This window comes from Nicotiana attenuata, unplaced genomic scaffold (assembly GCF_001879085.1).
Source record: "Nicotiana attenuata strain UT unplaced genomic scaffold, NIATTr2, whole genome shotgun sequence".
Taxonomy (NCBI): domain Eukaryota; kingdom Viridiplantae; phylum Streptophyta; class Magnoliopsida; order Solanales; family Solanaceae; genus Nicotiana; species Nicotiana attenuata.
In genome coordinates this window covers 167,657-194,852 of record NW_017670545.1, presented here as the reverse complement: position 1 = coordinate 194,852, position 27,196 = coordinate 167,657, and the positions used below count along the sequence as shown (strand labels likewise).

The 27,196-nt window shown below is 34.6% G+C and overlaps 2 protein-coding genes across 2 annotated transcripts; both read right to left on the bottom strand.

Moving 5' to 3' along the window:
* Positions 1-10,267: 10,267 nt before the first annotated feature.
* LOC109240787 lies at positions 10,268-11,959 on the bottom strand. Its single transcript, XM_019407469.1, has 2 exons — positions 11,848-11,959; positions 10,268-11,316 (listed from the first exon to the last, which is right to left on the bottom strand). Exons 1-2 carry the CDS (start codon positions 11,881-11,883, stop codon positions 10,519-10,521), a joined length of 834 nt encoding a protein of 277 aa, XP_019263014.1. The 5' UTR covers positions 11,884-11,959; the 3' UTR covers positions 10,268-10,518.
* A 7,208-nt stretch (positions 11,960-19,167) lies between these two features.
* LOC109240786 (very-long-chain (3R)-3-hydroxyacyl-CoA dehydratase 2) lies at positions 19,168-23,171 on the bottom strand. Its single transcript, XM_019407468.1, has 9 exons — positions 22,985-23,171; positions 22,802-22,887; positions 22,656-22,703; positions 22,476-22,564; positions 21,981-22,034; positions 20,763-20,830; positions 20,615-20,664; positions 20,405-20,493; positions 19,168-19,473 (listed from the first exon to the last, which is right to left on the bottom strand). Exons 1-9 carry the CDS (start codon positions 23,041-23,043, stop codon positions 19,369-19,371), a joined length of 648 nt encoding a protein of 215 aa, XP_019263013.1. The 5' UTR covers positions 23,044-23,171; the 3' UTR covers positions 19,168-19,368.
* Between the last annotated feature and the right edge of the window lie 4,025 nt (positions 23,172-27,196).

The window sequence follows — 27,196 nt, the reverse complement described above, 5'->3', positions numbered from 1 at the left end:
TTGATAGCAGAATTAAAGTGATTGAGGATGGAGTCCAGATGTTCGACAGAAAGCCTGCAGTGGTGAAACCATGGAATCCAGACATGGACATGAAAAATGAGTCAGTTGAGCTTATCCCTATGTGGATTAGATTCAATGGATTGGATTTCAAATATTGGGGACAAGCTGCACTAACAAAGCTGGCAGGTTTAGTAGGCAAACCACTGAAAGTTGATCGAGCAACTACACAGAAGGAGGGACTAACATATGCCCGTGTTCTAGTTGAGGTTAAACCCCATCAGAAATACCCAATCACCATCATGTTTGAGGATGAGCGAGGCAGAATTGTTGAGCAGAAGGTTTTCTATGAATGAAAACCTACACTATGTGGAAAATGCAAGCATTTTGGGCATGAAATGAATGAGTGAAGGAGGTTTATTAAAGAAGAAAAGGAGAAGCAAGGAAATAAACAAGAGCAAAAGGAACCAACTGAAACACAGATGCAGAAACAAGAGGAAAAGAAGAGTGCAAACCTGCCAAATTAAGGAGGACAAGGTAAAAAAACAACAAGTAGCAGGGTAAAAAAGCAATGGAAACACAGGAAATAAGGGCTACCAAGCAACTACATCCAGAGCTTGGAATGGTCCAGGGAGGGGAAGAACAGGGGATGGAATACAAAAGGGTACTATTAGGATTGGGAATTCATTTGCAACACTGGGGGAACACCAACAGGAGAATGCAGAAGCAGCAAATGGAAGTGTGATGGGGGACAAGAGTAACAAAGGGAAAGGGAGTGAGATGGCCCTAGGAAAAGGGCAGGGTGGGGGCAACCCCACCCCAATGGATAGAATAGGTTTCTAGAATGCCAGGGGATTGAATAAGCCACATAAATAGAAGGAAATGAACCTGTTTATGAACAATCAACGTGTAGGCTTATTTGGTCTCCTGGAAACAGAGATTAAGAGAGCTAAAGTGCAACAAGATGCTCTTAATCTATGTAATGGTTGGTCCTTTATTACGAATCTAGTAAAACATCCGGCAGGAAGAATATGGGTCGTATGGAAACCTGGATTCTATGATGTAAATATAACAAATGTAACTGAGCAACTAATACACTGTATGGTTCAGCATAGAGGAACAAGGAGACAGTTTAATGTCACAATAGTTTATAGTTTTAATAATCAGAGCATGAGAAGGCAGCTATGGGAAGACATCAAGAGCATACATCAAATGGTCAATGGGCCTTGGGCAATAATGGGGGTTTTTAACAGCATTCTAATCACAGAGGAAAGAGTGGGGAGTTCAGTAACCATGGCAGAGATTAGGGAATTTAAAAAGTGTGCGGAGGAGTGCTCTTTGCAGGACATGAGATCCTCAGGTGCATACTATACATGGAGTAACAAACAACCAGGAAATAGTAGAGTAATGAGCAGAATAGATAGAGTCCTTATCAATTATGAATGGATGATAAAGCTACCTGCATCAGAAGTTCACTATATGCAACCAGGATTATTTGATCACTCCCCGGGCATTATCAACTGGGAGGGAGATGGAAAACAGGTGAGAAAAAGTTTCAAATATTTCAATATGTGGAGCATGGCCTGGGATTTCAAAGAAAGAATAAAAGAAGGATGGAGGACAAATAAGCAAGGAACACAAATGTACCAGCTGGTGGGGAAACTACACAGAATCAAAAGTACTCTTCGGAAAATCAACAAGGAGATATTCAGTAACATTGAAAAGAGAGCAGAGGAAGCACTAGATACCCTGCAACAATGTCAAAACAGAGTACAGAAGGATCCAAGAAATTAACCACTAATCAATGAAGAAGTAAGATTAGCTGAGGAATGTAGCAAATGGAAGAAGGCAAGAGACTTGTTTATGCAGCAAAGGGCTAAGGTATAATGGCTCAGACAAATACCAAGTATTTTCATGGTATGTTGAAAGCTCGAAGAAACAACAATAGAATCTTTCATATAAAGGATATGAATGGGAATGACATAGATGATCCAAAAAAGATACCATATGCATTTATAGATTTCTACGCAGAAATGATGGGTAGGAAAATGGAGGAGAGGGATCATGTAAATAACCAACTAATAAAATAGGGGCCTACAATGAGGGAGGAGCAAAGGAGTGAAGTAGAAGCAGAATTCACAAAAGCAGAGGTGAAGCAGGCTCTATGGGCAATTGCAGGAGACAAAGCTCCGGGTCTGGATGGGTTTGGAAGCCAGTTCTACAAAGATTGTTGGGATATTGTGGGTACTGATGTAATAAATGGAGTTCTGGAGTTCTTTAGAACTGGCAGAATGCTCAAGATTGTAAACAATATTGTGATAACTCTAATCCCCAAGAGTACACATGCTGATGGAGTGGGTGATTATAGACCAATTGCTTGTTGCAATACAATTTATAAAGTGATCTCGAAGATGCTATGAAATAGGCTTAAAAAAGTACTACCTGGGATAGTCTCTCCTAGCCAAAGTGCTTTTGTGGAAGGAAGGAATAGTACACAATATACTGATATGCCAAGATCTGGTGAGGCTATATAAGAGGAAGAATACGACTAGGAGTTGTCTGATAAAAGTAGACCTACGGAAGGTATACGACACTATGGAATGGGGATTTGTGGATGAGATGCTACATGCTCTTTATTTCCCTCAAAGATTCATTAAATGGGTGATGGCCTGTATCACTTCCACCCATTATACAATAGCAGTGAATGGTGGAGTTTATGGCAGCATTAAGGGTAAACGAGGGTTAAGGCAGGGGGATCCAATCTCCCCTCTCCTGTTTGTGATTTGCATGGAATACATGTCTAGAATAATGAAATGGATCAATGAATAAAAAGGGTTCCAATATCATACAAAGTGTCGAGGTCTCAAGTTGAATCATCTATGCTTTGCGGACGATGTATTATTCTTTTGCAAGGGAGAATGGAAATCTGTGGAACTAATTCTAAGGGGGCTGAAATCATTCTCACAAGCATCAGGGTTGTACACAAAATGCAGCTAAATCAAATATCTATAGTGCGAACATGGAGGAACAATGCCTTCAGTATATTTGTGAACTCACAGGGTATCAAAGAGGGACATTACCATTCAGGTATTTGGGTGTTTCAATATCTACTAGGAAGTTATCAGCAACAGATTGTGAAATGTTAGTGGAGAAACTAACAAGCAAAGTTAGAACATGGGGTACAAGAAATCTATCCTATGTTGGAAGGGTGCTAATGGTGAATGCAGTGTTGATGCAAGTGCATTCATATTGGGCATCTATATTCATCCTCCCAAAGAAAGTGATAAAGAACATTACAGCCATCTGCAGGAACTTCCTATGGGAAGGGAAGGGGAACTCAACCAAAATGGCATTAGTAGCTTGGGATATAGTATGTAGACTAAAACGACAGGGGGGTTGGGGATAACTGATTGTATAATCTGGAATGGAGCAGTAATGATGAAATATGTATGGAATATAGCTAACAAGGAAGATAATCTCTTGGTAAAATGGGCCAATCATTTATACATAAAGAATCAATCATGGTGGCAATACTCCCCTCCAACTGACAGATATTGGTACTGGAAGAAAATCTGTGCTGCAAGGACAAATATGCTGCGGGTTGTTAATAATGGATGGCTAACACATGGGGGAAAATACACTGTGAGGAGTGGATACTAATGGTGCAAAGGAGAAACAGAGGAACAACCATTGTATTGAGGGGTATGGAGTTGGATGAATGTGCCTAAACATAGCTTCACTAACTGGCTTGCCATGCATAGGAAGTTACTTACTAAGGAACAACTACTCAGGTTCAAAATAAGCCAAGACAGTTGGTGTTTGATATGTGGGAGCCAAGCAGAAACAGTGGAACACATGTTCTTTGATTGCAAATTCTCAGAGGAGTGCTTACAAAGGATGCTGGAATGGCTGTAGAGAGGGATAACAAAACATGATCTAAAGGGGATATGGAGAAGATCAATAAGGGGTATTAATGGGAAGAAATGCAGGGAATTCATTACAACAGTGATTGCAACACTAATATACAAGATATGGTGGGCAAGAAATAAAGCATTGTGGAACCAACAAGTACCTACGCCAAGAAGCATATGTGCACATATACAGCAGGAATGTAAGGCTAGAGTAGTACCTCTATTAAAGAAGAAATGTAGTAGGAAGGAAACGGAAAGGATAGATCAATTGTACAGGAAACAATGATAGAAGAATATAGGATATAGACATAGAAAGATAGGGAAAGAGGAGGAGGATTCATAGGCATGACATTGTAAAGAGGTTTTTTATTGTAAATAAAAGCTTTCTGTTTCACAAAAAAAAAAAATGTAGTAGTAAGTAATTAACCTTTTTTTGGTTTCCACCTATGTTTAATTGTCCAGTAATCACATTGGAGTTCCGACTAGTCTGGCTTCGTATCGTGTTAATTAGGTCCATTAAAAGAATAAATGCTTCATACAAATACTTTTTTTATATTCAAAGCTCGAACACGAAACTTCTAATTAGGACTTATCCATCCCACTACAGTGTAGTTATTCGCATATTATATCATCTGTTGACGTTTAGTTAATATTTGGAATCGTTTAGTCAAGCATTGAAGTTGAGTAAAATTCTACTAGAAGTCCCAAGAAAAAAGAAAAGGAAAGCAAAGAGATGAGAGTACTCCTTTTAGTTTTAGACACAGGCATGAACGTGAAAAAATATAGCATGATGTAGACGAAAGCTGAGGATAAGTAGTAGTATTAGGGGTCGTATAGTTGGGAAATAAGTTATCCCAGGATTAATTATCTCGGGCTTAGTCATCCCGTGATTATTATCCCACCCTTCTATATGGATAAAAATAACACTACAATCCCGATTCCCGAGATATCTAATCTCGGGATTAGTTATAACGCAATTTTATCCCAACCAAGCGTGGAATATAATTTATCTTAAATTTAATCTCGAGATTAATTATCCCTTATCCCTCGTACCAACCGAGCAATTAACGAAGTCACATATCGCAAAGTGCCTAACCTATACAATTAGTGCATATAATTTAGAATATAATTAGTGCATGACATACTAGAACAATCAGATTCAATGCCTTTTATTTCAGATAAACCATAGGGATCATATAGTTGAATCTTTGGAGCATAGTTAAAGGGTATGTTAATTATTATTGCCATTAATTAGTGGGCGGTAAAAGTATTAAGGATTGTATTAAGATAAGAAAAGATATATTGTCCGGTTTTGCACATGGGATCATAAGGAGTTTGGTACAAAGTCATGTGTACAAATATTTCAAACAAACTACTCCAATATACTAAGAGTAACAGCAACCTGTAGTACGACACTTGTCACCTCGCCCGTATCTAATGGCACATGCACCTTTTTCTACTCATCTAACGTTCTAAGTTGCAAAATGCAAATATTGTAGGTAGCTGCACCGCCCTGCTTTTGTATCTTTGATTCATATTTAGACTTTCTAGCTATTTTTTTTTATTGGAACGCACTCGATTCAAGATTTAAATTCAATGAGTTCAAACTTAAAAATATATATATATATATATATATATATATATATATATATATATATATATATATATATGATTCCATAAACTCTTTGGATAGGAGTTGCGATCGAAGACTCTTGCTGACACAAATTATAACCTAAGCTCGGTTACTTGTTCTACCTTAGACGGGTTGCCTTTCAAAGTGTAATGAAGATTACCAACAGTAGACTCAGGGGCGGATTTATAGGCAAATACATAAGGCACGTGAACTGTGGTCTTTCCGTCAAACTAAGTATTTTATGTACATATTTTTTAGAATTGATCTAGTATTATTTGCTGGCGCCCATGCTCCAAAGAGGTTAAATAATGTACTTGGCTGAATGTTGAGTTATTTACCTAGAGGACTAGGGATCAATTATCCCACTTAATACTTCCTCTTCTCTCACTCTTTTTAATGGTACATATATATTATAAAAATTCTAGATCCGTCTCTAAGTAGACTATGTAGGCTTTTATGACCACCCATTGATCCCGCGCGTCCATGTAAATCTAAAGTTTCTTGCTATGATTGTAAAATATATGTGCATTGGATGTGAGTCTAAGCAGCTACCTTATTTATTTTGGCCTTCCTGTTTTGCTACTCTCTACGATAGGGTCTTCCAAAGATTAAAGTAAATTATAGAGTAGCTACGCACATGTATGCGTAGGTGTAGGGAGTTTTATTAGCCACATATTCTCGATATCTATAATGGACTTTTTTCAACTTCATATTCAAAATTTTAGAAATGAAGGAAAGCTTTGGAGCGACGATAAAGTTATTTTATATGACCTATAGGTTAGGGTTAGAACCGTGAAAATAGCAATTAATACTTGCATTAGGGTAGCAAACTATCTACGTGACTATGTTACACCCTTAGGGTGCGGCTCTTTCCAGGACCCCGCGTAAATAGGGATGCTTTTGTATACCGGATTGCCCTTTTAATTCAGAATTTTGATATAAGGGTTGTATCCACATTATGTCAAGTTTACGTAAACCAATTTTGTCTTCATTAGAGGTGAGATAAGAGAATGAAGTTAGCAAGAAATGAACAAAATGAACATGGATGGCTCGACTACAAGGCTAGTAAAGCAATCGCTTGGGGCCCAATTTTTTGGGGGTCCTGTTTTACCTTAAAGATGTATTGTATATGTATTATTAAAACAAATTGTGTGTACATTTAAGTCTAAAAAGAATTTCTGGAGCGAAAATACAATATCTTTAATTTGAGAATCATTGTAATAATTAGAGAATGGAATAATTTGGGTAGATTAGCTATTTCTTTTGCCTCATTTTATATTCAAACAACTAATACGGGCCCACATTGTTATTTATATATTTATCGTTTTCTTTCTCTCTTTTACTATTCTTATTCTCAATATTGAAAAGTCTCTCAATCGGCAACTTACCGCGGCTTACAAGTAGTCTTCTTCTATCAAGCATTACAACAAGCAATCATTTTATTGAAGCAAGGCAATTCTTTTCGATACTATTATATCAATTTATATTGCTTTATAGTTTCTTACCCTTTGATTTCTGCTACTATCTATTGTTTCTTGTACTTCGATTATATTATTTATTTGTGATAGATACTGTTCCTTTTTAGATTGCTTTAGTATGACTTATTCGATTTCGTTACATTCACTTACTACATTGAATTGATTGTCCTTATCGGACTCTTTTTTCGTTATACTTTTTCTTGAGCCGAGGGTCTCTCGAAACAACATTTCTACCTTCCAAGGTACAGGTAAGGTATGCGTACAATCTACTTCCCTAGACCTCACTTTGTGGGTTCTCACTGGGTATGTTTTTGTTGTATATCAACTTATCAAATTCTTGAGCCAAATTTATTATTCTATATTTATTTTATATTTTTTCATTGAAAATTAGTCGTTGATAATCTTACCTAGAGTCTTTCTCTTAAATTTGATTTTAGGCCCCAATCTTGTTGAGACGGCCTGTAAATATGAAACATCAAAGTAACTTCAATAATGACTTATTTGAGATTACAACATCATAGTAGTATGTGTTATATATCCTGTCAAGATAGGGAAATTCCATGTGCGTTAGGGAAACATAATAATTGGTCCACGTTTACTAAATTCCTTAATTGGTCACTCTATAATAGTAGGTATATGGCGGCAAAAAGGAAAGGAAAAGAAGCTTTTTAGTCATGTGGTCAAAGATTGACTCTTGTATGAAAAGGGGTCTTTTTTGTCTTAGCAAAATCAACCAACCTGTACCGAGAGAGACTGAAAATTAGACTTAGACAAGACCTTTGTGGGGACATTTTTGGCCTTAAATTGAGAAAGATAAAACTTTAATTATGTGCCTGCCCCAATTGAGCTACTACGTACTTTTGAATTAGAAGACCACTTAATTACATAAAGGTGGAAAGTGGAGGGAATTATAGAGAGACTCCATAAAAGTAATTTAGGATCAATTAACAAATATAGTCAGGTAAAGTCAAAATATATAACCTTTCAGCATAATTATTAGAAATGTATGTAGGAACAATCATTTTGTGCCTTTGTGCTTTTGAGTTCGTTAGAAACTCAACTTCATTAATTGTGGTTTATGGTTTATGCTGAAGAATCTTGTGGTAAAGGAATAAAATTTCAACTGTTTTAAGCAGGAAATTTTGACACGAAATCAACTGACTTAATACGAAGAGGGTAATGCATTGATATGTGCATGAGCAGTAAAAACATGTGCTGCTAATTATAGACAAAGGTATGTTTTAGTTTATTTGGTGATCATTCTTGCTATGACTAGTGGATGTCCTAGAGCAGGAGGATGAATAAATGAAGGGTTAGAAAAAGACTGGTCATTGGTCAAAGGATACACACACTAAATAGAATGTGATAAAGATGATTGAGATACTTGTTATCTCATACTAGGTGTAACGAGCACCGTCCGAATTAATCAAGTCAATATATTTATTTTTACAAAATACAAGTTCAGCCGCTGATACTTGCATCAAGGCAGATTGCCTACATTAGATTTTCTTGGAGTGCGGTTCTTCTCCGGATCCTGCATGAAATGCGGGATACTTTGTGCATCGGGGCGGGTTCCCTTTTTGTACAAGTTCATGCAGTTCTAGACTATGTCCGTACTAACTCTGGGAGATTAAAAAGCTTTTGACATAACTTCTCTTTATGTGGCTTTAAGATGATTGAAAACAAATACACTTCACTTTCAGTAATGAGAAATTTTCACAAACCACTATTGTTCAGTAGTTATTAGCTAGCTGTAGCTATTATTTACTGAATTACTTCTTATAGCTATCTTTTTAGTTGTTATAGAGTGTATTCGTATGTATTTAAGCTATTGTATTCATGAATCAGTAGCAAAGGTCGGCGTGAAACAAGGGAGTCCAGCTAAGCAACGATTGTATTCGACTGTATTCGTGAGGTATTCGTGAATACAGTAACGTAAACTGCGTAAAAATGGTCTTTTCAGTTGTTTAAAAACGGTAAGTAAATCAATTAACGCGATAGACTCCTAATATAATTCAACTAACTCAATTATAACACGCAGAATCTGTATTTCCCGTTGTAGAAAAGATTTTCCAACCGAAAAATACCGCAAAACAGAGGAATCTCTAGAGTTTCAATCCCTCCTTTTTTTGTTGCTATCGTTAGTGGAAGTTCTGTTGGTGCATGATGATTTCTTTTTAGAACAGTTAGTAAACATATAATTTAGTAAGCTACTGAATACATACTGCATTTATATTTTGAATAAATATGAATACACACAGGTGCAGTTATATCTGAATACATAATTACAATCTGCTGAATACATATGAATATAAAATGCATTACACATACAATACAATCTGAATATATGCGAATATATGTGAATACCAAAAGGCAGAGCACATACAGTACAATCTCCCGAATATATGTGAATACATAATGCTTAATATACAGTGGAATACATATGAATACATACTGCAGATATACCTGAATACATATATATAATATGCTGAATACAAACTGTAGAATATAATTTATAATTTTTAAGTCTGGTCAAAATCAGAAGGAAACTGAGACTTTGCTGGAGAACTGTTAGTGACTCTTGTTGATGCAAGGAAACTCTCTTATATCATCTATGGTATGAATTTGTTCATCTATCATCGGTGGCATGAATCTTTCCTAGTTCTGATTTTTGCTTCTTTACACTAAAAACCTGTCAGTTCGTTTCTTCATATCCTTTTAATAGTAAAAAAATGTTGTGTACATATTCTAATCTGGTGAAAGAAAAAAGAAAGAAGGTATTTGTTTGAAAATCAGTCGAAGAAAGAAGGTATTCTAATTTGTTTGAAACTTGAAAGAGAATGGAGATGAATCAGTTAATAATGGTGGTTGTATTCGTGGGGAAGATACTGGGTTGGGAGAGAGATAGTGGAGAGAGAACGCGGGTTTAACAAAATTGTATACAATACCGGTGTTATTGGGAGAGAGAGAATAGAAAGTATGAGAGAGAAAAATATTTCACAGCATATTTAATGGCTTAACAGTAGGAAGTGGCCATAAATACACAATTTGCTATAAAACCTAAAAGGTAGCTATAGAATATAATTTTATAAAAAGGTATTTATTTATAATAAATAAGGTGTAAAAGTTTATTATAGGAGGTAAAAATTCCTTCAATAATCGGAGGTAATAGGTCATGGGCCGGCGGGCACAATGCTAGTTTATTAAGTTTGGGAATTATGCCAGACTAATGCTACGAGCTTCTGGAATCCACTAAAATCTTCGTAAAGTCGATCATTACGAATGTTACATTCCTTTACTATTAACACCTTCTATAAGTATATTGTCAAACTTATAAGTAGGTAAATCTCAAAATCTATGTAGGATATGATTAAACCATATCCATCCATCTTAACAATTATCTTTTAGAAAATGGTAAAACTCAATATAGCCATTTACACCAGGCAATCTGCTTTATACAAAAATTGGAAGCATAGGCCTTTCATCCTACAACTTTATTTCACTGCAACCTTTGTCTCTTTCCCAGGACAAAACTGTTCATATTTGAACCAGAAGACATCAAACTCTGATTTTCCAAACAGGAAACAGAACCAGAGTTAGCAAAGTTTAGCATAGATGTTGACAACATCTGTTGAGAACCATATGACATCTGAGAACACAATGATCTTGAAACAGAACAGCTCAAATTTGCAATCTCAGCTTCAAACCCTTTAATTGAAACTGGTGGAATATTAAATGACTTAAGCTGAGGCGGATTTCGCCATTGTGGAAGTTGTCCTGAAACTAAAAGTGTTTGCAAAAGTGGCCCAGCTTCAATAACAGACTTCAATAGTTTCCCTTTCTGTGGCAAAGTTTTCCCCTTTACAAGATTGTCAATAACCAACGTAGCCTCATCAACTGTTGGGACACAATTGTCCGAGAATCGAACGTTACAATCATAGGCTAATGCATTTGAATCAGCCATGTTGTTGTTGGAAAATTCAGGGGATGAAACTGCATCAAGAAATGACTCGACCGGGGATGAATTGTGTGACTGGTAATTGTTTGATTCAGTTATGCTTGAATTTTCATTTGTAGCCTTTACAAGAGGACTGTCAACTTGAACATGAGAAAGTTTGTTGAGTATTTTCTGAAGTTGATCTTTTGCTTCATCTCTTTCTTGACAAGCCATATTTAGTAGTTGGATTATTTCCTTCACACATTCTTTGTTCTTCCTCATTTCTTCACTTTTCTCCAGCTTCAATTGTTCAAGTTCAAGATTAGTGTACATAAGCTTCTGCCTCGTTTCATCTATGTTCTGCAATATTTGATAAAAAAACTCAATTCAGAGAAAAGTCTTCAAATATTGAATTATATTAACAAAAAATAGTCTTTAGGCATGCCACTCAAGAAAATAGGTATTGCACAACTTTAAGCAAACAAAAACTACGCTAAAAAAGGTAGCCTAGTGCCATAAGCTCCCGCTATGCGCAGGATTCGAGGAAGGGCCGGACTAAAAGGGTCTAGTGTACGCAGCCTTAACTTGCATTTCTGCAAGAGTTTGTTTTCACAGCTTGTACCGTGATCTCTTCATCACATGGCATCAACTTTATCAGTTACACTAATGCTACCGTTCAAAAACTACAGTAAGTGTAACGTAAAAAATCATTGACTGTTATATAAGGTGGAATTATAGGAAAAAACAATGATATTCAGTAAATACAATGTAAAGGGATATCTTAAGAAAGAAAGGTTTAGTTCAGAAGTGAAAGTCTATAAACAGAATGAATGGTACTCAGAGGAAATGAAGTGAAAACATGAATAAACAAGAAAATGAAGTACTACACACCTCTTGATAACTCCATAAAGAAGCCATTTCTTCCATTTTCTCTCTTAGTCAAGAAGAGATGGGAAATAGAGAAATGAAATATTGAAAAATCTTTTTGAGGGGAAAGGGTTTTTTTTATGGGAGATGGATTGTAAGTCTTATATATATATAGAAGGAAGCTACCCAAAAAAGACCAAAAAAGACCAAAAAAAAAAAAAAAAAAAATCTGTGGTACAAATGAACCAATCCCATCATGGAAATAAAAGTTAATTATGGAATCTTAACGACCTTCCAATAATAAAGAAAAATCCAATAAATAAAATTATTGTTGACATTTAAAAATAATAAATTGAATTTCACCATAATATGGTGGATACCGCCAAAATTCGTGAATGATGATTGATTATAAGTCATGTTTGAAAAGGAGAAGTGGCGGATCCAAACACATTTTAAAAGAAAAGGGAATTTAAGGCACCGTCTAATAAATGAAATTTAAAAAAAAAAGAGTGAAGTCTAGAAAAAGAAAATTTAGTAGGCATTTGGACATAAAAATTACTCCCTCTATTTCAATTTAGATGACAAGCTTTTCTTATTAGTTCGTTCAAAAAAGAATGATACATTTCAACAATTGAAAATAATTCAACTTTAAACTCTTCATTTTACTCATTTAATCCTTAATGAGAAGCTTTTATAATAACACAAATGTCATGGCCCCACAAAGCTATTACCCCTTAAGTTTTTAAGACCACAAGTTTTAAAAGCCTTTTTTTCTTAAACTCCGTACCGAATCAAACTACCTCATCTAAATTAAAACGGAGGGAGTATAATGTTTGAAAAAAAGTAGTATTTGGAGTTAAGTTGAAAATTGATATTTGAAATTTGAAATTATATTTGAACATGCACTTCACTTGAAAAAAATGTTCCAGTTTTGTGAGTGTGGATTTCTATTTTTCTGAAAATTTAAAAAATTTACAAAAACTTACAAAATTTCGTGGACAAACACATCTTAAAATAATTTGGAAAAAAAAGAAAATTTTTCTTATGGACAAAGGGGGCTTATACTACTGCTATATACAAGCGGCAAAAACTCGTGGCAAAAATTAAATATGGATAAGAATTTAATGTCTCATTGGTGCCAATGCCATTCATTCAAGCGCATTAATTTCTCGAGCACTTTCCCATGGTGTAAATTTTTGATTGGTAGCTTCGGCGAAATTCATGGTCGCATTGATTTAGCTCTTTCCTAAACTTTTTTTAGGGGAAAAAAACTTTAATTTTATACACCTTTTCGATTTACCAACCAAGACATGACGTTCTATAATACTAGCTCTCTTTGGTCCTATTTAATTGTCATATTAGCCTTTTAACCCCCCACCCCACCCTACCCCACCCCAAAGAAAAAGGTTAATATTAGAAGGACAGCTCGGTGCATAAGTATATCACGTTCAGGCAGGATCCGAGGAAGGATCACATTCCAAGGGGGTGCGATGTAGGCAGTCCTATTCTGATGAAAGTATCACTGGCTGATTTTACGGATCGAATGCATGACCTTTTGGTCACACGGAGACAACTTGATCGTTGTTCCAAGGCTCCACTTCATTAATAATAAGAGTTATCTAATTAGTTTACCCTAATTACTCTTTCATCTTTTAATATATTAATCTTCCTCCAATTGTTTCATCACCTCCATTTTATTTTTCCTATTGAAATAATCTTTCTAGGGGGCTGGGGCTGCGTGTGAACTGCCCAAGATAACTGAAATGAACCGAAATGCTGTTGACTTGTGTACAAATAAGTGTAGTATTATCTAAATTATATTTCACTTTGACAAATTTTTCACAAATCTCCATACAACTGGCACACGGTTTTATGCGGTGAGCACTGTCATTAAATTAATTATTAGGAGCTTATGAGGGTTAAAATAAACGGAAGAGAAAGACAAAGGCCCAAGTTTTATGTAATTATCTCGAATAGAATAGCATGAAAATTGAAACATATAAACACTTCAATTAAATTAAATTAAATAAAAAACAGGATACAGATAAAGCCAGGTTCTGACAAAGACGATGAACATGGATTAGGTATTCCTAAAACAAAAGGTCGGTATATTTCTTTCTTTATCCCCGACAAGCTGTTCCTGCACTCACGTATATTTTCAATAAGTCTTATGTAATATTGGCATATATAGATTTAAGTTATAGTGTATATACACACGGTTTGTGCATGGGTGGCTCGAATATAAGGGGGTGAAATTCAAAAATAGCCAGATTTATAACTGGTCGTTCAAAAATAGCGCCCAGTTTCAAAAGTAATCCAAATTTAGCTACTTTTCTTGTAAAGATAAATCTGAGCGAAAACACCGTTCAAAACCCGGAAAAATACGCCAGTATATTATGCTGGAGTTCCGGCATAAGTATACTTGAATATTATACTGGAGTTCCAGGATAAGTATGCAGGAACCAGGGGCGGATTTAGGGGAGCGCAAGGGTGTTCACCCGAACACCCTTCGCCGAAAAATTACACTGTATATATAAGGCAAAATCTATTTTTTACCTCTATATATTAAGTTTTGAACACCCTTAACACAATCCAAAAGTTTATTTTAGTGGTCAAGGGGGTTCAAAATTTACATAAGGTCATGGGTTCAATTCCCACTAGCTACAAAAAAATTTTTTTGAACCGGTCCATCATAAAATACTGGAGTTTGGAGCACCGGTGCTCCAGTCTCCAGTATATTATACTGGAACCAGTCCGAAAACTAGCTATACCGTGCTATTTTGCCAATATAAGGCCAGTAAAGCAATCGTTTCGGGCCCAAACTTTTTGGCAGCCTCATTTTTTCCTTACAGATGCATTGTATATGTATTACCAAAAAAAGTGTGTATATTTAAATTTAAAAAGAATTTTTGGAGCGAAAGTACAATAACTTGGATGTGATGATCGTTGTAATAATTAGAGAATGGAATAATATTTAATAAATTGTTTCCTTACATGCGTAGGGTAATTTTTTTTTTGGCCTCAACGCATGCCACATTATTATTTACATATTTATCTTTTTCATTCTCTCTTTTAATGTTTTTATTCTCAATATTGAAAAGTCCCTCAATTGACAACTAACCATGGCTTACAAATTGTCTTCTTCAATTTATTACAACAAACAATCATTATATTGAAGCAATACAACACTTTCCGATATCATTATAGTATCAACTTGTCTTGTTGTATAGTTTCTTACACTTTGATTCATGCTACTATCTATTGTTTCTTGTACGCCAATTATCTTATTTATCTGTTATAGTTATTGCTCCTTTTTAGACTGCTTTATCATGACTTGATTATTCACTTTCATTACTTTCATTTACATACTGCATTGAATTGTTTGTCCTTATCTGACCTTTTTTTGTGTCATGCTTTCTCTTGAGCCAGGGTCTTTCGAAAACAGCCTCTTTATCCAAGGCAGAGGTAAGATATTCATACACTCTACTTCTCCAGACCCCACTTTGTAGGTTTTCATTGGGTATAATGTTGTTGTATAGTAACTTAATAAATTCTTGAGTCGGTTTTATTATTCTACCTTTATTTTATATTTTTTACTGAAAATTTATCATTAATATTCTTACTTAGGACCTCTCTTTCATATTTGGTTTTAGGTCCCCAATCTTGTTAAGACGATCCTGGGTTTGTGTATAAAATTTTGATGCTATTAATAACGTTAACTTGTTATAATATATCTTATATCTATTTTCTTTTTAGGTTACCAAATTTAACATGCTATATGCACGTACTTGTTATTGTAGGCTGATTAATAAGAAAACTATACAGTGTGATGCACATTACTTAAACTCAATAGTGATTTATGTTACATTCCAGATTGGAGTAATTTTTGTTAGTATTATTCCTCTTTAGTCGTTATACTCTAATTTGATAATGCAAAGAATAAAGAACTTCTAATCCACAATTAATCTGTGGTTAATTCTCATTCCTCTCCATCGTTAATTTTTGTAACATATCTAGATTGAAATATATCCAGAATGAGAGAATGAAGTTACTACTTCATAAATGATTCACATTCATTCATATGACAGTTTCTTAATTTTTGTGACTTCGTTTGTGAAAAGATATTAGTTTTTCAGAAAGTTTGAAGTTACTGTCTTTATGACAATTTTGTCATTAAAATAAAATAATGTTACATAACATTAACTCCCATTTGATTCTTACTTTTTTCTGATGGAAGAAACCGTAGATGATTTGCCTATATAAGTATCATCATTTGTGAACTAAATAACCAACCAAAAATATTATTCTCTCATCCTCACAAAAGACTATTATATTCTTCTTCCTATTTTTCCTGGACAATTCCTTTTTGCAAACTCCAAACTTTCAGCCACGAGTGCACGTGTTTGGAAGTACAGTGGAACCTTGGGGAGTGACAGTCTTAACGATTTGCACCCAGTCGGACTGAAATCGCTTTTAAGGCAGTGGCTTCCCACAATACAGTATTTATTCAATAAGTTATTTCTATTCTTTTTATTGTTCTTGGTCAATGTTATCAACTATTTTTTCTAACAATTTTAACACCGGCATTATTAATAAGAGTTTAACTATATCGATCATTCAATGGTGTAAAGATTTTAACATGATCGATTACATATTTTCAAAGGTATAAATTTCAATATTTCTGCAAAGTTATGTGCTTAATACTATAATGTTTCTATGCCACTATCAATGTAAACTACTTGAACAAACCCATATAATATTAAGTCGCGCCGCTGGATTTCTCCATTTTACGTCCTCAGTTTTGTATTATCCTCCTAATCCTCCTTTAAATAGTTCATTTCTGTAGTTGCATGGTAGTGTTACGAGACATGGCACTATGACAAGCCGTTGGAGCTCTAACACGTGGAATTTATCTGTTTGTTTGATTCTTTTTCTTGTGGTTTTACACAGTGGCGGATCTACATTAGCTTTTGTGGGTGCTTAAGCACCCATTACCTTTAATCATATGTAGTAAATTTGCATAGGCGATTATAAAAATATGTAGATAAATATAGAGTGAGCACCCACGATTAAATTTATTTTTTCTCTTCTTTTGAAAATTGTATCAGTTAGCACCCATAACTTTAAAATCCTGAATCCGCCACTGGTTTTACACCATTGGCTAAGAAGCAGACAAAATTACTTGTATTTAATACTACTAAAGGACAAAGCTGCTTGGTTTTTTTATTGGTTCATTTTCATGCAATGAATCTAGCAGGTCTCTACCTGAATAATTAAAATGGCATACACACACATCAAATAATTATTTATTGCAGCAATTATTATTCACTCATTGCCTAGGTTTTCTTGAAAAGTTCACATTATTAAACCAATTTATGTGATCCAAAAGCTCAAGAGCAGTTACATTATTTAAAACAAAGTTCAGTTCCTTAGCCTTATTTTGGTTAATTGTTCAGGTTTCGACAACACTTGGACGAAGTACTAATAGCATTATAAGGGGTCGTTTGGTTGGAATATGATTTATACCGGTGTAAGTTATGCCGGTATAAGTTTATGCTGGGATAAGTTATGCTGGGATTGTTGTTTATTCATTGTTTGGTATGTTGTATAAAGAATGACAATTGCATAATTTCTAAGAAGAAGGTATAAGTTATACCGGTGTTAATTATCCCACCTTTTATAAGGTATAAGTTATCCCAGTGTTAAAATTAACACCGGAATAACTTATACCTGGTTTACTAACCAAACAAAGTATTAAGGTGGTATTAAATTTTTATACCACCCTTATACCTTCTTATACATCATACCAAATTGTTTATTTGACCAAGTTTTTGAGAAATCAATTTTTTTTCTTTCAATTTTCACATTTTCAAAATCAGAAAGTCCAAAAAAAAGCAAATGGAACGCAAAAATAGATACTGAGTAGTTGTACACACATGCATGAACATGTACAAAAATACCATAACCTGAAATAAAGTTTGGAGTAGTTCCAAATGAAGCCATAGATAATGGCTAAGTGCCTAACCTATATACTAGTCGTTTTTCATTTTTATATTAACCTACATATATATTTTCTAGTCTATGATGAAAAGTTGGGGGTAGAGCAATCATTTTAAAGTTGTTTATAAAAGTTTCTTTTTTGAGCCCACCGTAGCAATGGTCAGGAACAGCAGAGGCTTTATTTATTTGAAAAAACAGACATTGTATAGTCATTTTCAAAATAATAACTGAAAAAAATAATTTTTTTGTATTATATATATAAGCAAAATATATAAATTTTATACACTTTTGAGGCTAAACGGATATAAATAATTTCAATCACGGGCTAAAAGTGATATTTGCCCTATTTAATTTGCAAATATAAAAGTGCTCCTATTTTTTAACATTCTTTTTAGTATTCTAACGGGTAACGACTTTACCTGTGTACTTAATGGTGCGGCGATTAAAATATATACTTCTCGGCAAAAAAATACAATTAATTTTAGCTGACCGATCAATTTTGTATTTTGCCCCGGGTTCTGAAGTCTGTGCATTGAATGTAAGTCGGAGGAGTTTCCATTTTATCGTCTGCTAGTCTTAGATATAGGGCCTCTAAAGTAAGGGTGTCTACTGGGCTTGGATGGGTTGGCCCGTGCCACTAAGAACGAGCATGCCATCCTTAATGGGCTGGGCTCTATCCATTAAGGTTATATTCAGGCTAGGTAGGTGAAAATAGCACGGGCTAGCAAGTTTTCAAACCGGTAATTGAAAAATAATCAACGTTTGCAAATTCATTGAAAAATAGCCATTGTTTTGCTGAAAGACGAAAATTTCTAGCATAATATGCTGGATTATGGAGCTCCTGCATATAAATTTCCAGCATACGGAAAGTTCCAACATAATATGTTGGATCATGGAGCTCCTGCATATAAACTTCCGGCATATTATGATGGAACTCCAACACATTATGCTGGAATTCCATATGTAAAAAATTCGAACTCCAGCATATTATGTGGTATTTCTCCAGATTTTAAGGGTGCTTTTTGTTCTGATTTTATCTTTACATAAAAAAATGGCTAAATTTCGATTATATTTTGAAACTGTGGCTATTATCAATTATCAATTGTAAATCCGGCTATTTTTGATTTTTTCCCACTAGGTAGACCACAAGTTGACGCATCTAATTTTTGTTCTTGATGATTTGACATAATAGTTCGAGGAAGATGATATTATTGATAATAGTCTTCATCTTAAAGTATTTCGGTTCAAACATAGTTAGAGCATCTTTGACTGTTCAATAATTAATAAAGACAATGTAACATTCACAATTATCATTTATCACAGCAGCAGCACCCACCACCTTCCTGTCTTTTAAAAAATATATGCACTAAACTTGTAGTAATTCTTTCCCCATTCAGAAATACAAGTTATAATTGGAATTTCACCAGCAGAAAGTCAAAGGTGTCAAATGCTAGGAATTTAACTTCTCATGGTGTACTTGACATCCTCTATCCAATCTCTACATGCAATTGAAAATAGAAGTAATAGAAATAAAAATTTGGATTCTCATATCTTCTTTGTCTTCTGATGTTTACCAAGTTTTGAGCGCCGTTGCTTAAACAAGTGCAGATAAAGGTTGAGCCATAGAAAAGGGTAGACCAGAAGCAGAACCTGAAGTTGAAAGAAAAATGATAAGTACTGCTTATGTCTACAACAAAATAATGAAGTAATATGTATTTCTTTTGGGGAATAAATAAGAATCATTCTAATTATGTGCCTAAGGGGCAGCACGGTGCAATAAGCTTCTGCTATGCACGGGATCCAGCGAAGGGCCGGACCATAAGGGTTTATTGTACGCAGCCTTACCTTGCATTTCTGCAAGAGGCTGTTTCAGCGGGTTGAACCCGTGACCTCCTGGTTACATGGCAACAACTTTACCAGTTACGCCAAGGCTCTAACTTCATTCATGCGCCTAAGATGATGCCCAAAACATTTACAAAGGTTCAGCATTTTGCATAAGGAAGTTCAACCCGGTTATCTATACAAGCAGGAAAACTCTATAGGTGTTACTCAAACCAACCCCGGCATAAGATTCACATGAATGATACAGCAACATCAGCTACAAAGAATGATCTACTCACGGCATTGGTACATAGGATTTGAAGTCAAGTTGCTTTTCTTTATTTTAAAAGTTTTATACAGAGTAAGCGCCAAGGATTCGCCTCAAGAAATGGAGAGAATCTGATGCAAAAGTAAAGCTGAAGGAGGTTGGTATGGTGGCGAAAGACAAAGTAAGCTTTTGTCATTAAAGATGTTTTTTCTATACGTTGCAAAACTATGGCATATCGAGATATGAACAGCAGAGCAACTAAAGATCGTTGCAGCTAAAAAGTATATGACAACACTCAGTAAAATCGAATAGATTGGATTCCGAACTCATTTGCTTTAAGTTATTATCAGGTCCTCAATTTTCGAAGTAACGACAAGCCTAATGCTCAGAGAACAACAAAACTTTTTCCTTTTGAATTGAAGAGAACAAAATAGACCGCTGCATCTAGGTTTCAGCAAAAATTGATCTTTATTTCAGGATATCAGAACGTACCTTAACGAAGTTACAATAACTGAAAGGGAGACTATCTGCATACAAGTTTCTCTTTTTTATGAACGGAAGTGCTTGGTACATAAGCCACACTGCATAGAAACGAAGTCCAAGCTTTTCAGATTTTGCACATACTAGATGACAATAAACAAATGGAATGATATAAAACACTATGAATGCGATACATTATTTCTAACAAACTTGTGAACTTACTTTCACCAGGTCCTATTCCAACGGGATACAGTAGAATGAAAGCAGTGTACCTAACGGCAAAAAAAGAAATTCAGAACCAAGTGAATCTCCCAATAATATACTCTCTCCTGAGTAACTAGATGAATTATTTTCTGCAAGAGAATCAAACCTGAGGTAAGTGATAAAGTACGGTGGACTTCCAATGCAACTCAAAGCATAATGTGAGTATCTGATCACCTGCGTCGAGGAAGAGGATCATATAATTGTTTAATGCTTAGAATCACATTTGAGCTCGAAATTTTTAGGTGTCAAGTAACCTAAATAACATTCATGTTTTAGTCACTTTTTCACGTTTCCGTATAAGCTACCTTAGGATGCTTTTGCCCAAAGGTAAGGTTTAGCATATGAATTTCAATAAACTTCCCTTATAAGTACCTCTTATACTTTTACTGAAAAATACATTTTTGTGCACTAAAATACAGCAACTTAATATGGGATAAAGTGGACAAAGTTTCTTCAGATCACATGCTATTTTGGTAACCAAATGCATCGAAAGATATTAAGAAGAGTCATGTTTATCACAATGCAGTGCAAACTCCGATCGACCACTAAGCCGCCAACTTGGTACTCTATAACTTGTAGGTTAGCTATAGGAGTGAAGACTAAAGCTAAAAACAGCGAGCCTTCATTATCAGATATGAAAAATGTTATAGCATTGTTAGGTCTCTGGTCTAATAACAAAGTGATAACCTCTAAAAACTTCAAGATTTCTCTGAAAATTTATTTTTATTTTTCTATTCTATTACCAATTTTCTTGGGTCAGAATTTAGAATGTAAACTTAAGAGTTATTTCTTAATAACTCGTGCAATGGTCTACTGGTAACAGCCTCTCTTCATTCACTGTAGGGTTAAGGTCAGCATACTATCTATCCTCCCTAGACCCAACTTGTGAGACTTACTATACTGAGTTAGTTGTTGTTGTTGTAAACATAAGAGCTATTTCATATACTAAATGTAGCCTGAAATCTTCGGCCCACTCCATATATATCTACAACAATTAATTGATGTGGTCCATCATATTCATATCAAGCATAAATTCAGTTTCCTGGTAGTCCACTCTGTGTGCTCACTTTTGTCAAAACTCGAAAGTCCACAGGGCAAGCTGCTCTTTACCACAGTACAAACAAATTTTTCCTCTTTCTGCCACTCCTTTCAATAGGAGTAAGTTCTAAAGTTTTCGCATGCGGGGTAGGTTTGACACTTAGTCCTTCCTCAAGACGGTTTAAGATTCTAAATATACGAATCGACCAAATTAAAAAGATGGGAAAATGCAGGGAAAAAGTGTGAGTAACATGTAAGGAAAACAAAGAGAGGAAAACTAACTCACCTCACTTAAGCTCCAAGCTAAAAATGTCATGAACACGGAAGGCGATTCTTGGACCTGCAAGTAGTAAAACGGACCATAAATACTTCACCTTCAAGTTCTTTGTGTTCACTCCAAATTGTACACAGACCAGAAACCAGGACAACAGAAAGACTCCATATCTTTATTAAGCTTCCAAAAATCTTGTTATTGCACCAATAATTAGTTCCATGATGATACTATTTAAAGAGTTTAAGTTATATACATCATTAGTGTAAAGAATCTTTTACACCATCAGATAGTCCAATCAGGTAAGCCTCCTTAAATTGTGGGATTTGTAATGTCGAAAATAAGACATGTTGTCCGCTACAACAGGTAAAAGTGATCTAATGGTGTAAAAATTTCTTATACTGGCTATGTATACAACTTAAACTCCTATTTGAAAAATGCATATGATTTTACTATTTTTAGTAACTAGTGCATAAAAGTATGTGTGATTCGATTAGAAAGAAGTAAAACCTCAACAATTCGACGAACAATTGCAAGCAAAAAATGAGTTCTTCCACTCCATTGCATCAAAGGAAGCACTGCTCCACTAGGAACAATCCCTTAATATAACCCAAAAAAGAAAGTAAGCAGAATATGAACTTTGCTACTTTTACAATACTGTCAAATAAAAAACCCATTAAAGTACTTTACCTATAGCTCCATGTACAACTTCCAAGAATGCACAACATTGCAACAAACCTTTAACACAAAGATCACATTTTTACTCAAACATATCATCAAAATCATCAAAAGAAGAGAAATTTTTAACCCAAAAAAAAAAAAAAAATGGAACTCACAAATTAGTTCACCAGCAGAAGCATAAGTCCCAGTGACTGACTGAGTGGAAATAAAGTTGCTCAAAATTCTGAAAAGCGCTACTGTCCTACATTTTGCATGTATAATTGTATATACAATATTAAAAACATTCTGCAATTGTAATATTAAGGGTGTGGGGAGGGGGGGAGTGAAAAGAAATTTACCATCCAAGAAACTGAAGAGAATTGTAAGAGAAGAGATAAAGATTCTTCAGTTTAGCCATTGGAGACCACTTGTGTACTTCTGTAGAAGTTACTATTTATAGGTTTTCAGTTATGCCTATTGCCTAGTTCTCAGCCATTTTTACTCGGGTAGTAAAAGCTTCAAATTTTTCTTCAACAGCAATTAATATTACAAGAAAATGAGATCACAAATGTATGGTCTTAAGTTCTTGGAAGTTTGGACCAGTACCACTTATGGTCTTGGTTCCCAGCCCATAATGGACCTTTTGGGGTAAAAATAGCACGGAATAGCCAGTTTCGGATTGGTTATTAAAAAATAGTCAGCATTTGTAAAGTCATTGAAAAATAGCCACTATTTTGTTGCAACACGGAAAATTCCAGCATAATATACTGGAGATCGGTGCACCTGTGTATGAACTTCCAGCATATTATGCTGGAACTCCAACACGCGGAAAGTTCCAATATAATTTACTGGAGATTGGAGCACCGGTGCTCCAATCTCCAGTATATTATGCTGGACCTGTATATTATACTGGAACTCCAGTATATTATACTGGAGTATTTTTTCGGATTTTGAACAGTGTTTTCGTTTAGATTCATCTTTACTTGAAAAGTGGTTAAATTTTAATTACTTTTGAAATTATGGCTATTTTTGAATGACCACTTGTAAATCTGGCTATTTTTGATTTTCTCTCCCTCTTGGGGTACATTGGCTATGGGCCCAATATTAGGTGGATTTACAAAATTAGTAAGTTTTGTGGCTTTGTATTTAGAAGTTTGCCACTTTTTAACAATTAGACCAATGATCTGAAGTTTCAAATTCAAATCCAACATTCATGGAAAAATGATATTGTATAGTTGCTTCCAAAATAATAATCGAATATATATATACACATACAAAAAATATATAGATTTTAAATATTTTACGATTACCGAATGTAAATAGTTTCGACCGGAGTTAAAAGTGATCTTTGCCCATAATATCATGGGTTTAAATCTTAATAAGTGGCCACTTCCATATACAAAACCACAAGTGGCGACATAGTCTTCTAAAATCAGCTTATTTTGAAAAGTATTTTTTTAAAAGTGATTTTCAAAAAAGTACTTTTGGTGAGAAGCGGTTTATGTTTGGCGATTAATTTAAAAGGCACTTTTGAGCAGCAATTAGTGTTTGATCAAGCTTTTAAAATGTGTGCTTCTAAATGTATTTTTCTCAAAAGTGTTTTTCAAAAAATTGGCACTCTTTTTTTTTTCTTTCTAAAAGTTTGGTCGAACACCTTAACTTTATAAGTAATACTTTTGGTTAAAAAAAGCTTGGCCAAACAAGTTATTAATATTAGTACTATTCTTTTAAGTTTTAACACAAGGGACCTAATTCTAGATGAGTTGCGTTTTACTTCTGAAACTACGAGTAATATATGGATGGTTTTATTCCCTAAAATAGGATATGAGTATGTAACCTTTCATGAAATCCATCCTTAGTTTAACAAGGTGAAATAGGAACTCACACATTCTAGATTTAGGACTTTTAATATTGAGAAATTAGACATGTGAACTAATTCTACCTAACACTAATCTCTTTGCTTTATTGAATCATTTAAGGCTTGAAACATTAAAAGCAGTATAACGTTCAATTTAGAACGGCCCAAGAAAGAAAGTCAATGTAATTTGGTGACATGTTTGGTTGGTTGCCAAAATTGGATTGTTCATAATTAGGAGTAATTCCATATAAATTAAAATATATGTTCTCATTAGTTTGCATAGTTTCAGACCAACTAGAAAGGTTCTAGCTTCCATTGTTAAGTCGTTAATTTCCTTTGCCTTGTTTCACTAGCTCCATTGTGAGAACTAATCATGCCTTTATGCCTATCGCCGTAGAAGCTGTTTTTAGGAAAGATTATGGGCCTCGAGTATTCAATTAATTAATCCCACAAATCGGGGAAGCTTAAGCGGGAATGAAAGAGGAGGGTGAGGAAAGCCACTAAATTGAGGCTTCGCTCGCTCACTCTAACGCTCGTTTAGTGGACAGCGAGGGAGTGCATAAGCCCCTTTAAAGATAAGGGTAAGTACTATACGAGCTCGTAAGTAAAGTACGGAACAAATCGTGTCTACGAAGCAGAGCAACCTCATCTTGTTTGTTTCTGGCGAAGCTTCTAGATTGCCGATCTTGGATCAAAGTCAAACAGTACAATGATGATAAACTAGTACATAATACTAGTTGCAGTAGTACTATAGTCTTTACATTGACCCAAAGGGAAGCTAGCAAAAAGTGGCCATACTTTGCCACTTGTTCATTATTTGTTGTTTTCATTTCTTTACGATTCGGAAAGTTCATTTGTCTTGATATTACACTACATCTTTGCTATTGATTCCTAGCAAGGACTTTGCCTGCTATTCATTCCTAAATCCCTTTCACCCTTAACTAGCTAATTCGATGGGACGGCAACAGCGGGAATGCCAAATGCAAGACGTGGACTTGATCCAGAAGGAGATTGGCTGGGACGGGGAGCTCGGGCCCTCGAGAATCCGTGTACCGCCACGGGAGAGCATTCCTTGGAGAAACTCCATACCCTACTTTCGGATCTCGAATCGAGGGGAGTCAATTCCGAGTCCTTCTCTCAATTAAAAGGGAAGGTACCCCTGCCACCCGGACATTTGTTTCTTAAGTTCTATTATCATCACCATAACTTTTTGCAATAAAAGTAGTAAACACCTTTAGGAGACACTGCCTCCTAGTTGAGCAAAATACTGGTGCTCCTGTTACGTTAAAATCTTGGATACGCCTCTGATTTTGAGCACCTTATTCCACGGGTGCAACATAGATTATTAATTAGTAGGGATATCTAACAAAGATATAGCAGTCCAAAGAGTAGGAAATATGGTAGCAAGAAAGTATGGAATCTCCAAGGGTAGGGATTAAGATAGAGCTATGTGACACTATACCATATTGTTTGGAACTTTATTTATGAATATAGTACTCTCTAGTCAAACAGAATATGATACCAAAATCAAGAATTCAACAAGGAATTCGAGAAATATTGTTGTTGAACCAGGAAATAGAGGAGGAAATTAACAGTGTAAGTAAAAAGGGAATAAACCATGTTTTACTGTTGCTTAAAAAAAAGTGACTTTTCAGCAGTATTAGTATTTAAGCTAAAAAGCAATTACTAATAAATAATCTTTAGGTGATGACTCTATTTATATCTATCATATTTATATGAATCAGAATACAAATATAATTATGGAGACAAAAGTGTTTAAGGTTATATCTACTAGTAACCTAACATAGTCTAAAAACAATGCTCCATTCATAAAACCATCACAATTATTTGATAAGAAAACAAATGAAGAAGTGAGATAGCTCATAATTAACAAATACTACCTCCGATCCGCTTTAAGTTATTTTTAGGCTCTTTTCAAACATATTATTATTAACGAATTTATTTTTTAATATTAATTAACGATAAAATTGATTATATTAACCCTAGTTTGCTCATTGAAAATATAACAAACTACTCCTAGGCTCTTTACGTTAAGGACAATTTTGGAAAGAAGAATTAATTCATTCTTGATATTTTAAAAAATTAAATATTATGGATCATAAAACAAAGACTAAAAAATCAATTAATATAGACCGGAAGAAGTATTACATGAATAGGCTCACTATGTGCAATGATTCCCCCTTCAAAAAGCGATTGTTCTTTTTAAAACTTTTCTCGTATGACGTGTTTTTTTTTCCATAACTAATTTTTTCATTGATTGATTCTATAACTCTAACATAAATAAATTTACTATTCATTTTACGTCAAGTAATACATGGAATAATGTTATTATCTATTCACATTATCATCAAATATTCTGCTCAAATGTCAAGTCGAAAGCTCGTTACTACAACCTAGTCTTAGGTCTAATTGTTTCTTGCAGTAGGGTCACAAAAATAGTTCTTTTCATTTAATATGTTAGGCCACTGTTAAAAAAAATTAAATTATTCATAGATAATGTAAGAAAATTATAAAAATTACATAGTATAAATGCACAGAATTTAAAAATAAATTTATATTATATTCTCAGAAAAAGTAAGAAAATTATAAAATTTATAGAGTATCAATACATAGTATTTGGTAGCAGTGGTTTAAAAGTCGTGGACGTAAGGCGAGACGTATTATATATGCCTCAGCGAGGCATAAGCTCCGA